This window comes from Harmonia axyridis, chromosome X, assembly GCF_914767665.1.
Source record: "Harmonia axyridis chromosome X, icHarAxyr1.1, whole genome shotgun sequence".
Classification (NCBI taxonomy): domain Eukaryota; kingdom Metazoa; phylum Arthropoda; class Insecta; order Coleoptera; family Coccinellidae; genus Harmonia; species Harmonia axyridis.
In genome coordinates, this window is record NC_059508.1 from 1,950,590 (window position 1) to 1,966,943 (window position 16,354).

General features: G+C 33.7%; 1 protein-coding gene across 2 annotated transcripts in view; it reads right to left on the reverse strand.

Moving 5' to 3' along the window:
- Window positions 1–2,123: 2,123 nt before the first annotated feature.
- Window positions 2,124–16,354, reverse strand: part of LOC123686013 (lachesin) — a 295,523-nt gene continuing 281,292 nt past the window's right edge. Inside the window, exons 8-9 of one of the 2 annotated variants that reach the window (XM_045625924.1) lie at window positions 12,721–12,873; window positions 2,124–4,630 (exon numbers count right to left, since the gene is read on the reverse strand). In XM_045625924.1, the coding sequence (XP_045481880.1) occupies window positions 4,536–4,630; window positions 12,721–12,873 (248 nt within the window). In that variant the 3' untranslated portion in view covers window positions 2,124–4,535. The remainder of the gene's footprint in view (window positions 4,631–12,720; window positions 12,874–16,354) is intronic. The other variant, XM_045625925.1, reaches the window with a different exon arrangement.

The window sequence follows — 16,354 nt, forward strand, 5'->3', positions numbered from 1 at the left end:
ACGGAGAACGAAAGGTACGATTTTATTGAAAATCTAGTTTTTAGGGTAGGAGCCACTGCTCTATCGATCTGAAATATTTCCAGCGCTGCGGTGTTGCCACACAACTTCGATATTTTAAACAGAACACCCAGTATCTTGATGCTTTTTTCGATTTGCTGTATAGCCTCTTGATTATTAATGTCTCTATCTCTAGTAGTTTTCGAGAATTAGATCAATTTACTTTTTTTTTGTGCCAAACAGCTTCAAACATTCATTGGTACTTAGAATCGTAGAAGCTGAAATTTCGGTTATTGATTACTAATATCCCGTGTATTATTTTCCTATAGTAAGTACGTCCCTAATCATAAAAGGCTGTTCAAAATAACAAAATTCAACGAGACTTACTAAAATGGTAAAAAGTGCGGTTTTTCAAATCGAATAATCTGCATATCATAAATTGTCTGAAATAAAGTTTCCTTTCAAACGATATAACACGTTTCTATACCTAGATTGTGAAGTTTCCTAATAAAAAGGAAGTTATTAATCTTATGGTAATATCAGGATACATTTATTTCAGAATTTAAATATCCAAGAAATACCAAAGAAATTTCAATTTATGATAATTTGAATATCAACGGCCGTTTGTACAGTACTGTCGAATTCATCATCAAATATTTGATTTATAGACGATTCAAATAAAAAGCAATAATTACACAAATGAAGTTTGGATGAAAGTGTTCATGCTTCACGGTGTATACATTTCCTATTGTTCATTATCAGGAGTCTGGAAAAATATTTGTTGTTCTTGTTCTTATTACACTTTGATATACAACAAAGCGAACGAGGCATTCCAAAATTAGGGACACTTATAGAAGAGAAATAAATGGAGAATTTGTTGGGCTATATTACAATTTATCTGTTCGGAAAGCTGCATTGTTCGAGACTGAAGAAATTGGGGTATGAACTTGTATTGTATGAGCACTTCGATCAGATTTGATTGTTCTTTACCCACATAATATCGCGTATTCATTTCTTGTTTTGTTTTTGAATACACATAAAAATTTTATATTCCATTGCAGGATATAGCGTGGCAGCCGACATTTCGTTTTATGTTTTTATACCGAATGGGTAAACTTTGATTTTCTGGCAGAAATTTATGTACATTTCTCCGATTTTACGTTTTCGACATATACAGGATGAACTCGCACATTCGCAGACAATTCAGTTGAATTGTCTGCGAAAGTAATCTTCTGAAGTTTCAAATTATTACTTTTTGTTGCATCCCGGAGGGAATGCGATAAGATGAAACCTTATCAAAATGAATTCATATCAAGCGTGTGTAGCTCTCTTACTAGCAATTATCGCTAGTTTCAAAGAATAGATTTGTAAGTTTTCGATTTGATTATAATTTTCTCTTTATTTCAAAACTGAAAAATTCCGAGAAATGAGAACTTTCTATTTCTCTATAACGAATAAAATACAACTCCACATTTTCCACTAAAGCTCTGGACGATTTATTCATTCAATTTTCGAATTTTAGTCATTCGGAAAAGTAAATAACCGAACTGGGGTTAAAATATGTATCTCTGGATTGATACAAACGTTTATTATAAAAATAATAAACCAGAAATAAAAACAGTTCAATGGAATTTCAACTAGTTTCGGCAGAATTAAATGATATCGAATATAAATATTTTGTGATTTGCTCAGGTACAGTGAATAGTTTTTAGCAAAGCGTATGACATACAACATGGTAGGATTAGATTTTAATGAATGTATGCAGATTTCCAATTAAACACTTTCTACGTGGAAACATTTCATCGATATATTGAAGTGTTCATTTTCGATGATTTTTATTGAATGATGATTAGTTTTTTTGAATGATGAAATTAATTTGAAGTATGCCATACTAATGTCAACGCTTTAATCTGAGCTTGGAAATATTATTGTTTCAATTGTTGTGGAAATGCGATAATGTCAAAATATCGTGTTTAATCAATTCTTCATTTTGGAGGTTCTTGAATCTTAATGCTTTTATGGATGAGGATAAAGTGGAATATATGAAAAATACATCGAAAATTATCCATAATTTTATTCAATCATGAATTGAAAAACAAACAATTTTATATACAGAAAACCAACTCTGCAGATGCTATAAACATAAAATGACATTAATATCGTTATTACATCAATTATATCCAAATATTTCAACAATCGTAGCAATATACGTAATGTTACTCTCATAGTTCAAAATCTTATTTGAAATTCTGATCAGACATATAGAAATACTTCGTTTATTGCTACACCGTCAACTGAACACTAGATAATTGAAAAAATGTTTCCATAAAATTTGGCACTCTTGAAGACTATTACATCTTTCGTCATACTTCACAGTCATCAGCAATTATCACGCAATTCATTTTAATGAATCATTCTGCTTGGTAGTCTTGAGTTAATTAATATATCATCCCCTACCTGCCCTTGTCAGTCAACATCAAATTAAGATAATCATTCATTCCTTCTTGAGAATGACATCAGCGTTCAGCTTGTATTTGTTGATATTTCAGAAAGGTTGACTTTCTGAGAAATCCATTAATTTAGTTGGTATTTCGACCTATTTGAGATTCTATCTGAATCACCAATGAAATTAATATCACAAAAATTCAGCAAATGGTTTATATAATAAGAATATCGATCGGACTGGCAAATATTTGAGTTGAGAGTTAATTACATGGAGTCGGGATGTTATCGAAGGGGAGTAGCGATAGACTGGTTTCGCTCTTTTTAGAGCTCATCAATATTGTATAACCCAACATAAAAATGAAAACTAGCTATCTCTCTGCTGGGTATCGCACTACCTATGTTTTAGTCTCAATACTGCTGGTAGATTGAAATCTCTGTTTTTTTTTTTGGTTGTCATCGTTGTGCTGTGTAATGTATTACTACTCAACTTTGATGCCCGAAGATTACCCTGTGGTTAACTTTTAATCTATTTTTCTATCAGTCCGACATTCTTATTAGATATAAGTTAATTAATTGGTAGAAATCAAGGATGAATGAAATCTATTGAATGAAATTTTGCTGACGTTTCCATTATGTTTGAACCATCCTCGAGGCTATTATCATTTAACTCGAATCTTTTATATGGAAAACACGTAAGATGCTATAATTTCAAAATCGTAGGTAGAGCGATACATAAATGTATGTTGCAGACAACTCTCATCAGGGCATTATTTTCAATTATTTTTGGCTTCTTTGATTTTCACACTATTTATTCTGATGACTGTATGATACTCCGAATTATTTTCCTCAAAATACTGAAAATAGGTTTTTTTTTTCATGGCACGAACATATCTTGAATACACAAAATATTTTATTGTTATTTACAGTGGAAAATTTTTTTGATTGATTAGTTCGAAGAATTTTATGAAGCATTTTTATGAGACACATGTGTACTCTGATACGTTTCTATTGAAAACGAACAAAGATTCCTAACGAATTACAATGAAAAATTGTGCTAATTACATCAATTCACATGAAGCTCTTCTTCTATAGGTAATTTTTACAATATATAGGAACAATCTGGTCAGAAATATTGTTCATTATTCTCAAGGCCTACATTTAAACTACTACAGAAATTTGATATGTTATAACCAAGATCTAAGGAAAAACTGAATGTTTAATTTCTTACCAGGTTGCTTTCAAAACTCACCAGTTGCAGCGAGTGCTCGAACTTAGTGGACTCTGCTTCCTACGTGCAAATATACACATTATGCACCTCTTAAGAGTATAGGTGGAATATTATTCTTGGGAATAAAAACAATTATATTGATCTATTTGATTTGAGAAACGTATAAAATGAAAAAATCTTCCTTGGAATGATTTTAGTGATTGAAATCTGAATCCCGAAGCATACATCTCCTTTTGAGAAAGGTTGTCATATGCTTCCCTAGAGAACCCAATCTTTCGAATCTAGCTTGTACATTCATTCGTAAATCTATTCTGACAGTACTTTGAATAACATGTAATCCCGTATCAGTCGCGAAATTGTGAGAAATCTATTTTGATGGATGCAATTGGGAGAGGTATGTTTCGATTTCATTTTTTTTTCGAATCAAATTCACAGCGCTGTAGATCTGTTTCGATTTTGATATGAGTTGATTAATTTACATTTTCGTAGATGTCTTCTTAAATTATGATATGTTGAGTTGAACGATGAAAAATAGCAGCTCATATTAGGACCATTCAAGATGTAAATTAGGGGTATCGTGTGTATGATGACGATACCTTCAAAATGTTATGGATAGGAAATTCTAAATGTATCCCCGAACTGATTTTTCATCGTGTGTACTCAAAGTACATCCAAAATTACCATGTTTTTCAGATTTCCATATTGATTTCACAATAACTTTTTTACCATAACTAGCAAAATTTTGTTTCAAAAAATATATTCAGCTTGTATTGTGAACTTTCTTTCAAAAAAAGCTGAATGAAGCTGAGCAATCAATTCTTCTCATATAACTGTTACCATTTAGATTAGGTGTTACATGATATGGTTAATTTGGAGGAACAAAGAGGTTGGTAGATAGAAAGTAATGAAGAATCACAATGAGACACTGAAGGAGCAATATCTCTTGAGTACTGGATCCATCTGAAACAAAATTATAACCTATTAGTTTTCTAACAATGCGATAAAATAGAAGAAGGACGAAAACACTCGCGTTTGAAGTTTTTGAGCGCAAGTTCATTCATGCGCCTATTGCTCCCTTGAAGGCTGCATACTTTACGTCAGTATTTTTTTAATTTTTGTACTAATATCAGCTTGGTTCCAAACGATACTACTAGGTTGATATTTTTGTGAGTTTTTGCATTGATGATAAATATAGTTTTTTGTACAAAATGAAAATTTTGGTGGAAAAAGATGAATTAATGAGTGGTATATTTGAGGTGCCTCGATTATCATTATGGATTTAACATGTTGATGAATTCTTAGTTTCTGAAATTCGTTATGACCATACACAATAAAGTGGAATTAACAATGTACTTTATTTCATTTACTAAGTTCCACAATGCATTTCCATCAAATAGAAGCCAATATCATTCAAAATGTTCTGAATAGATTAATTAATTCTGATCAATTGTTCAATTTCCACAATGCTTATTATAATATAGTAATTGCCCACCGTATCACCGGCTGGAATGATTCTTTGTGATTAGCCAATAACATTTTATCTCAAAAAGGCATTGTGCATTTCACATAGAAATTTGAAATTGTATATAATCTGTCATTAAAACTCCTCTGATCCTATCTGAAAATTTCTCAAAGGAATCTACCAACAAATTCTTTGAAGTAAGATTCCAATAGTGAAATTGCTGAAATTTTAACAAAATATTATTCCTGCATCGAGAATTTCAAAACACTGAAACTGTTTGTGGTATACAGGCTGTCCCGGGAAGAATGCGACAAACATAAATAAAGATCATCATGGACGACTCGTACCAAGAAGTAACAATCGTCTCAGTGCCTTCGTACCCTGGCTGACTAATTGACTTGCTCTCTTACACCAACCATCAGGTTTCCCCATGATGACACCCAAGTAGCTGAAATCTGAGACTTGCTCTATTGATGAGGACCTGGCTCCTTCGATATTACCAAACTTTTTGTTTTTTCGCTAGAGATCTTCATGTTGGGTCTTTCGTCTTAATTTTTTAACGCTTGCTGCAGCCATTGTGAGCCGTAAGGCGAAATTTTCATTAGAAAGAGAAATAGAATATGTATTATTGAGTCAAAGCCAGAAGCCATCGGCCTTAGGTCCTTCAGCTCAGTAGAACTAACATACACCCTATTCGATCCCCAAAAAAAAAAATTATAAAAACGGCTCATAGTGAATGTTGTATAGGATAGGTGATCCTTGTGGTATGCCCAGTTTTGGGGAGAATGGAAATGATGTTGTTTTGTTTATTCTAACACGTAGTCTCCTGTTTTCTTGGAAGTTTTTAATAATGAGTAAAAGGGCTCTAGGCATCTTGAGTAGGTGTAGTTCAAATAAAAGATCTTTCTACCATATACTATCAAAGGCTTTGTTGATGTCTAGGTTTTATATTTTCATTGGATTTGATCCATCGGAATGTCGCAAATTGTGCTCCTGATACAGTGTCAATATTATTTTTATTCCTACAGGGTACGATAAAAAGCTACACGGAAATATCAGAAACGAAAAAAAATCTTCCGGGAGCGAGTGCCACCCTTGAAAATCAGATGGCGGAAAATAACGGAATAACAGGGATGAATAGTAAAGGAGCCTACCCGATCTCCCCAGACCACAGAAATCCAAATGCACATTCGCTGTTCGGGATTGTAAAAATGCGAATGTTTTTCTTTGGCTGGGAAGCGAGTCTTCTTTGATTGGGTTAGAAGTTAATCCATCATGAATTCAAACGATCTTATTCTATTTCATTCGTTTATAATTCTGAAATCCAAACCATTTACCCAACGTTTGAATGTGGACTCTTGACGTACTTGACTGGCTTCAGAGCGGAGATGGATTTTCAAATAAGCCCGACATTACTTTTACGGGGGCTTGGAGAAAATGTTTCTCACAAAGGGTTTTTCCATGGCAACGATTGGAGAAGCCTTATTCGAGATTCAGTAGAACTCTTCTTCCTTTTACAGATCAAATCGGCGGAGAGTGGTAGAGTGGTCAAAAGGAGCATTCCTTCAAATAGCATCGAGAAAAAATTTCCAGAATTTCGATTAATTTATTAAAAGCATACTTACACCCTCAACATCCTTGAACTGCACTTGATCATTTTCTCCAAAAAAATTCTCATTCTTTTATTCTTCAAGGTGTATTACCCAGTTTCCTATATTTCGTTCAGGGTTTGAGTGAACAAGAAGAGTGTAAATCTGATTACTCAAGAAATTGTCGTGGATTTCTCATTCCAAGAGTTTACTCTGAAGAATTTTTCAAAATTCTTGTTTCGATCATTTCGTATAAAAAATGAAAAGAAAGAATACTGACAAATAATATCACGGGAAGTGTTAGAACAAGATAGACAAAGGAAATACAATATAGGAGTACAGAAAAAATTGAACCAAATATCTATTTAAACAAGGAGAATTGCAATTATAACAATATGGTTTATTAGTTTCTCTTTTTTTCCAGCTTGATGAATCTTATAAGACGAAATCTAGTAGAAGGTTTGAACTAGGGCCGTTTTGAAATCTGAATGAAATTCATAACTGTAAAACAATAGGGCCATGCCATTTGCAGCGGAAAATTTTATCGTTAGTACCAAGCTTCAAAAGATGCGTTTTATTTCACCAAATTTCATTCAAATCGTTGCCATATTTTGTGAGAAAAGCTCTGGATAATGACGAAAAGGTTTCTCGAGTAGACTCTTGGATTCTACAGATTTCTAAATGTTACATAGGCGTGCAACTTTGTTTCCGCCGTTTTTTCCGAAATTCGAGGCTTGATTGTAAGAAACTAGTCATACATTTATGATTCAAAGTATTGTCCATCGATGGTAACTACTTTCTACCATCTTTCAGGCAGTTTTCGAATTCCCGCGTTGTAAAAACTTGTCATCTTTTGAAGCGATCCATGAATTGATCCAATTTTTTACTTTTTCATAAGACCGGAAGTGCTGGTCAACCAGCCCGTGTGCCATTGATCGGGACAAGTGATAGTCCGAGGAAGCAACGTCTGGAGAATACGGTGGGTGGGATAGGACTTCCCATTTCAACGTTTCCAAGGTTGTCTTGATTTTCACTGATCGGCTCAAACGCATTAATTGCGTTCGATAACGATCGCCTGTCATTGTTTCAGTCGGTTTTAACAACTTTTAATACACTACGCTACCACCAAATACAGAGCATGACCTTGGAACCGTGAATATTCGGTTTGGCCGTTGACGTGGAAGCATGACTGGGATATCCCCATAATTTTCTGCGCTTGGGATTATCGTAATGAACCGATTTTTCGTCTACAGTCACAATGCGATGCAGAAAAACCTTCCGTCTTTGCCTTGCAAGCAGCTGGTCACAAGCAACCAAACGCCGTTCGACATCTTTCAGCTTCAACTCGTACGGCACTCAATTTCCTTGTTTCTGTATCATTCCCATGACTTTCTGGCTTTTTGGAATGGCTTGTTGCGTCACTCCTAATGATCCTGCCAATTCTTGTTGTGCTTGACATAAGTCTTGATCAAGTAACGCCTCCAATTCTGCATCATCGAAAACCTTCTCTCTTCTGTCGCGATGCTGGTCTTCGACGTCAAATCACCGTTCTTGAAGCGTTGAAACCACTCTCGACACGTTCTTTCACTAATAGCGGCATCACCATAGGTATTTGAGAGCATTCGATGAGCCTCAGCCGCAGATTTCCTCATATTAAAGCAGATAATTAAAACCTCTCGTGAATGAAGAGAATTTGGCTCGTAAGCTGGCATGTTTAATCGAGAACAACTTTATGATTCAGACACAAATCGACTAATATTTCGATGGCGTTATGTTAACAAATACCTAAGCTTATTGAATGACATCTACGATCTATTTATTTCATCTAGCATTCACCCCTATAGCCATCCATTGCAAAACGGCGGAAGCAGAGATGTACACCTAATATTTCACCAAATTTCATTCAAATCGTTCTCATGATTTCTTAAAAAAATTCGGAGTGATGACGATAAGGTTTATCGAGTAGTCTTTTGGATTATACAGATTTCTAAATGTTAGCTTAAGGGTTAACTTTTTTTGTATTCCATCTATTCTATATATTTCTTTTATTCTATCTTTTTTGCATCTAGAACTTTCCACCCAACCCCTGTAAAACGGAGAAGTCTGCACGCATTGCGCGTTGCACACATTTATGTATGGGGATCTCGGCCTGGGAATAAATGGGACGAAAATCTGTTTTTCTTGGTTCATCAAACGATCACTACTTCCCCTATTCAGGTCAGGATTCAAATAACACAGATACGTGATATGAATTTTGATATATATATATTGGAAAGTTGAGAATATCGAGTCAAATTTTAAGTGCACTATTGGCGTAACAGGTGGTTGGAATTACAGTGGTTTACAAGCAATATTTCCGATGGCTAGATATGGGGTAATTCCCAAAGATCAATATATCCGCACCACCGGCTGTTCAGTCTACAGATTATCTTCATTAGGAGAGAAGCACGTTCTGTGAGTGGAGGTATTTTTAGGAGATACTGGATGTGCATTAGAGAAATATTCAATTTGTTCTGTCAAAGTTGATGGAGCAGGTGCTCTGGTTATAAGATAAATACTCGATATATGGTGGAGCAAGACTGACTAGATGCTATCACGAAAATAAATGAACATCCTTGGAAACTGTAGACATTCTTCTCGCTTTTCTTATTCCAACAGAAATCGATGCACGTTCATCGATGATAATAAATATACTAACATTGCATTTAGAAATTACAAGTTTTAAGTTTTTTCTTATTCCGGTCTTTTATACAATAAGTTTCATAAATTGAAGTGTTTTTGCAAGGTTCTTAATTTTCCATGTATTTGATTAATAAATATGTCATGACATTGAGAAACTACTACTTGACTTGATTCCAAGTCAAGCTTAGTAAAGTAGCTTGAAAATCAAGTCAAGCCGTTAATCTCTAATTACAATCTCTCAACAGAGTAAAGAGTTTTTCAAAAGGAATGATACACTTTAAAGTGGTTATGTTATAATGTTAACACTGGGTAGTTCTTTTGACGTTTCTTATGTCAGTTGTGTTCAGTTGGTTTTGCCATTCAATCATAAAAAGAAACATGACTCAACAAGCTTTAGGAATTGTGTAATTGTTGTATCGAAATTAGTCCTCATTCGTGAATATTCAGAGAAATTGGAGAAGAATTCATATGCGATATTTATTCAGTAAAGTAAGTCACTATACATCGTATAGTTAAAAAATTTGTAAGGAAATTTTGCTTTGGCTAAAATATTTCTTTTTGAAGGAAAAAAATACAGTCGAAGCAAAATCTTGGCTTGGTGAAGAGTTTCCGGGGTCTGCACCAGGAAAATCAACCATCATTGATTGGTATGCTGAGTTTAAACGTGGTGAAATGAGCACCGAAGACGGTTAACGCAGTGAACGCCCAAAAGAGGCTGCCACCGACAAAAAAATCAAAAAGTTCACAAAATAAATTTGAAGGACCGTAAAGTGAAGTAGATCGAGATAGCAGACATTGTGAAGATATCATCTGAATGTGTACATCATAACATTCACGAATATTTGTACATGAGAAAGCTGTGTGCAAAATGGTTGCCGCGCGAGCTTACAATCGATCTTAAGCAACCACGTGTTAATGATTCTGAGCAGTGTTTGAAGCTGTTTGAGTGCAATAAACCTGAATTTTTGCGTGGATATGTGCCAATGGATGAAACTTCAGAGTCCAATCGACAGTCAGCTGAGTGGACTGCACACGATGAACCGAATCCAAAGCGAGGAAAAACACAACAGTCAGCTGGCAAGGTTATGGCATCAGTATTCTGGGATGCGCAAGGTATAATATTCATTTATTACCCCGAAAAGGGTCAGACCATCAACAGTGATTATTATATAGCGTTATTGGATCGTTTAAAGGATGAAATCGTTAAAATACGGCCCCATTTGAAGAAAAAAAGTTCTTTTTTCATCAAGACAATGCGTCACAAATCAATGAAAATGAAAATCAATGACAAAATTGCATGAATTGGGCTTCAAATTGCTTTCGCACCCACCGTATTCACCAGATCTGGCCCCCAGCGACTTTTTCCAGTTCTCAGACCTAAAAAGAATGCTCGTTGGAAAAAAAAAATTAGCGCCATTGAAGAAAAAATTGCCGAATGTGAGGACTACTTTGAAGCGAGGCCGGGGACTTTTCAATTGGCCTGTTATAACATGCAATGAGGTGTTCAAATAAATTCGAAAACGAAAACTTGAAACTATCAGTTGTGTTAGGAATCTGTAATATTCTGCTGAAAAAAATCTAAAAAAGGTTGGTTCTCAACTATACCATCAAATGTTATTCATTGAGATTTCTCTCAGCCGAAGAAATTTTTAATACGGTCCTCATCAAATGAGATTAATTACCACCAGACTAAGTTAACGTCCGTTTGGAGGTTATGAAGCTTTAAAATATAATTTAATGAATCTAATTTTCTCAGTTTTATGAAGTCGCCTTCAACCTATAGAGAAAAAATACTGAATTGCAATCAATTCCATATTGAAGGAAAATAAATAGGAAAGTTCTGCCGGAGATTCCAAATTTCAATATTTATTTAATTGATCGATAATTCAATGAGGTTTTCAGAGTATAATTTTGTTATTCACGAACGGCATGTTGATCAGATTATCTGATCGGAAATTGGGTTATCACCAAATTCAACTTATCCTTTTCCATCAAATTTGCATTTGCCACTGAAGGATTTATTTCACTGCCCAACATTAAAATATTCAAGCTCATTTGTAAGCATAATTAGTACAAATATCTGTTTAATGAAAATCACGTTAAGTAGCTTCGTCCAGCTTATTTTATAGGGAAATAGCACATGAATTACTCTAAAAGACAATATAAAACACTATTTTGCTAGTTTCATTATGCTTAAATTCGTATCTTACATTCATCAATCTTTGATAATATTGATAGGAAATGTTATTTCGATGCAATATTGTAAATATAATGGAATGATCCATTTTAATTCTGCCTGTTATGTGATAAATTTGATTGATGCTGACGAAGCATCATATAAATTATTCAATGAGACACAATTTTTCCATTTGAAAGTTAACATTCAGCCATTATGTACGGAAAATTACATCATTCACATGATCACAACGACTTTTTATCACTTTTTAATCACTTTTCAACATACATTTGGCTGTATTTCGTTAATTGTACGCTGAATATTGATTTTTGATTGCTAAATTGTTATTGGATCATCAGTATACACTTGTGACTTAACATATTCCCAAAGAAAGCAATCACATGGTGTTAAATCACATGATCTGGAAGGATAATTAACTTGACCATCTCTTGAGATAATTTCCCCACCAAATGATGTTTTACATAAATCAGGAGTCTGTGTGACAAGTGGTATTTTTGAAACCACATATCCTTCAAATTATTTCCAAAACCAGCAAGTAAAATATATTTTTTTAAAATTCTCCATGTTGTTGTTTGGGAAAGATTTTATTCTTGAGAACGAAGTAGAACCGCTAAATTTGGATATTCTCCTATACTACCTGCTATTAAATGGATTTTATTTTGTGTGCGTGGATTTCTTTGTCGTGAGTAATATGAGAATACATCAATATTATTTCATACAAAATATTGAAGCTGACTTCAGATAGTCTAGATGGAATAATTTCAAACATGCCTACTGGTAACCCCCTTTTCTCAAAGTCATGTTGGAAAGGAAACTGTTGAAATGACCGCATCATACTAGCTTCATCTAATGGGAAAATTTTCTCTGTTCCTTGCATTACATATCTACCTACTATATCGAGACGTATCATTGCCAACATTGTTTTGATTGCCATATCCCTAGTACTGATTTCTTCCTCAGAAAATTGGAGAAATTCATATTTTTATATGTTAGGACACCAATTTCATTAATTTAGGTAATTCAAGAAAGCGTGTGCAGATCACATTGAAGCATTCGATTTTTGTTTAGGTGCTCAAAATAAGTGCAAAAAAGATCTACTTGTGCAAAAAAGCGTATATACCTGAGGTTTTGGAACCTGATGGAAAGTACAGCCCTAGGCCTGTATCCTCTTCTGGTGGATGTTGATACATCTCCTTTTCTGAGGAAGATACCATTATAACTTTCGGTTTTTCGTCTTGGGTAACGGATCTGCTCACATTGCGTTTTGATATATCTGGAACGAAAGGTACCATCAGTACCGACGCAATATGATAATAACAAAATTTCGAAATGTCCAATTGTTCATTACGTAGCAAACAAATCAGTATTCGATGGAGCATAAATCAAAAAGTTCAAATTAGGAACGAAACAATTAACTCTTGAAAAAATTGTGATGTGGTCTTCTTGAGTTACCTTAATATAAATTTCGAAGTGATTAGTGAAACAATTATTATTGCCTCCCATCAAGATGCAATTCACTTAATCAACAATTGATTATCGTGTTGAAATATAAAGTTGGATCGATTGGAGTGTTGAGAACAAATTAGGTATTTTATTTTAATTTTTCAGTTAATATTTAATACTTGACAAAAGATCCCAAAGGTTGTATTAGAGAGAGTTGGGTTTGAACTCCAATAAAATGATATACATTATCACGTGATGAGAAACGAACTGGATTGACAGAACGATGACGTCAATTCAATGTAAACACTTATGTCATTTGTCATTTTCGTTCCTTGAAGTTGAGTATTTAGCTGAAAATCTAGATATTTTCTATAATAAGGTTTGCTGGCTATTTGGGAACTCTGAACAGATTAATTTTTCCTGTAGAAAGATCATCAACAACTTATAGGGCATTGCTTTCTATTCTTTAGATCACTATAGCAAAATTGTGAATAGAAGTGATCGTTATAATGAAATACCCTCAGAAAATATAAGCTCATTATTCACACAAAAACAGTTGAGTTGAAAATTGAGGCTTTCATATATTCATATATTCAAGTAACGTCACTAAAAAAGTTAAAATTACGTTTTAGCGGAAATATTCGAATGAATTGAAAATATCCAGTTTTATATTTCCAATAAACATCACTAAATAATTGAGAAGATTTGAAACATTTCTCAATTAGCCTATTATATATGAAAGAACAAATGTCCTATACGACTTTGATGACACAAGCAAAACTTTCAATAGCAAATTTTCCGAACTGCCTTGTCTTAATCTATGTCCTACAAACCTTCAAAGATGCCAACCGTAGTTGTAAACGAACCATCAAGTGAAAAACGACTAGGCCAATTCAGAATATATTGAAAAATACTGACGAGAATGTGGCAAAATTTGCTGCAAAATAATAGAGATATCTAACAAAAACCTTGATACATGCTGAACTGAGCTGACAGATAGATATTCATCGCAAACCTTTTATTGCAATACCTGAGGTGAGATAAGGGGGAGAAATAGCGTTCCCCTTAAATTTTCATTAAAGTCGCTCCCTAAGATTTTTCAGCAGGTAGAGAGGGCACTAAAAATGGTAATAGCTCTTAGATATTCATTATTCATTGATTAGTCTCAAAAATTCAATCGAACCCATTCAGTGCTTAGTCGACTAAAAGCACGAAAGTATTAAAAACTCCGAAAAGTTCGAACCATTGAGAAAAAGTTCCCTAGCGAAAATCCACCCTATTTCTGTCATGCTGATGTCGTCGTAAAACAGTTTTAACAGCTGTGAATGGCAATCCATTGTATACAGGGATGGAACTTCTCATGATATCCAGATTTGTTCGCAGAACATTTGAATCGGATGAATTATTTCATATCGATATTTTTTATCGGCAACTAAATCAAATCTTTTATTTTTTACAGCAACGATTCTATGCATCTTTCAGCTCTGCTCCTCAACACACTAAATTCACTTCTACCAGATTAAATTAATCCCTCAAAATGGACGTTTTATTTGTCGCTTAAAATATAACTCTACTTTGATAACCTAAAATATTTTAGTGTTCTGTATATAAAATACAGGGTGAGTCAATAGTGCTCGATCGGTCGATAAATCATGGAAATTCTAGGCTAGGAGAATGGTCCAAATTTTGACGGAATTGATAACATGAATGCCCTGAACTTTTTTATTCTGTTCTATAATCTAATGAGTAGTCCAGTCTTGGTCAATTGTTCTACAGCATTTAGATTATTGTACGTCTCTCTCATTCAATTTGAAATCGAATGTCATCAGCAGACTACAAATAGTCCTGAATAGAGGCATTAGAATGGTTTTTAAATATGTAGAAGAACACCAATCAAATCAATGTTAAAGGCACTAAATTTGATGAATGTCGGACGAAGAACCTATTTCAAAACGTGAGATCTCATATACAAAATTGAATATAAAATGTTACCAGATCATTTATCTGAGAAAATCAGGTATGCTGCTGGGGTGCATCCGTATGATACCAGAAATCAAAACTGAAGAACTGCAACAAATATATTACCTTAAAAAATTATCAATATCAAGTCTTGAGGAGCACTATTTTTGAGAAATGTTCCTTCATTTTATTATTTTGAAGTTAAAACTACTAATTTTTACTGAATAAAGAAATATTCTTATTATTATCATCATCAAAATTAATAGTTTTTCGAATAATTCAAATAATTATTTCTTGTTTTCCATACGGAGTCTAGCAGTATACATACAGTTTCAAAGGGATAAGTTTACCCAACTCTCTTAATACCTGAGTTTCTGATGATGGTTTCAGTCAGAGATTCATCAATTCAAGTAGCTTTATATTTTAACCAACTACTTGAGTTGAAAGTCAAACTCGTGTCAAATTACATACTTGACCTTGACTTGATTTGAGTTATTTGTTGCTTGACTTTATATCAAGCTGTACCTTAAATCTTATATCTTCAAAATATAAATACAGTGAGTTTGACATCGATCTCCCTAGTTCATTCAAGAAATCTCCTGTAAACCGAATAAGTGAAATGGCTTGGCTTGTTGAAATAAACAAAATCCTGTTGAACCCGAGCTGACAGCTCTGAAGATACTTTCAAATGATGAAAGAGGTACGAAATCGTTTATCCAAACTTGGCCAAATATTTTTCATCAACGTCAGCATCTTCACCTCATATTGAAAGACAATTTTGTTTTGTTTATTTGTTATGTTTTATAGTCATTCATTTGTGTTTCTAATAAAATAGTTGATATTTATGGTTCTTTTATTCCATTTTTCATAAATAAAAGTGTTTTCTGAAAGGTTCTTTCCATATCATCTTTTTTTTCATTGATGTGCACACTACACAATAAGGCTGCTGAAAATTAAGTAGCTTGATAGAATGTACTTGATTCTTCAAGTACTTGTTCAATAAATACTTGACTTTACATTGAAAAAGAACTACTTGACTTGATTTCAAGTCAAGCCAAATCAAGTATCCATGAATCACTAGTTTCAGTATTTCCATGAATATGAAAACCCACCCTGTAATATTCTGAGGAAAGACAGAAATTAATTTTTATAGTATATCCGTAATAACTTAGCCCTATCTACCTCTGATAAGGGTTAGTAAAATCACTTCCGAGACATCCCGTATATACGAGAATATCGAAATTGTTTTTTCAAATAAAACTCCACGTACTTCAGCCATTTATACAAGAATTTTGATGTTAATATATTGCTTGAAGTTTTTTTTATTATCAACATCGAGCCTCTCGAAAAAT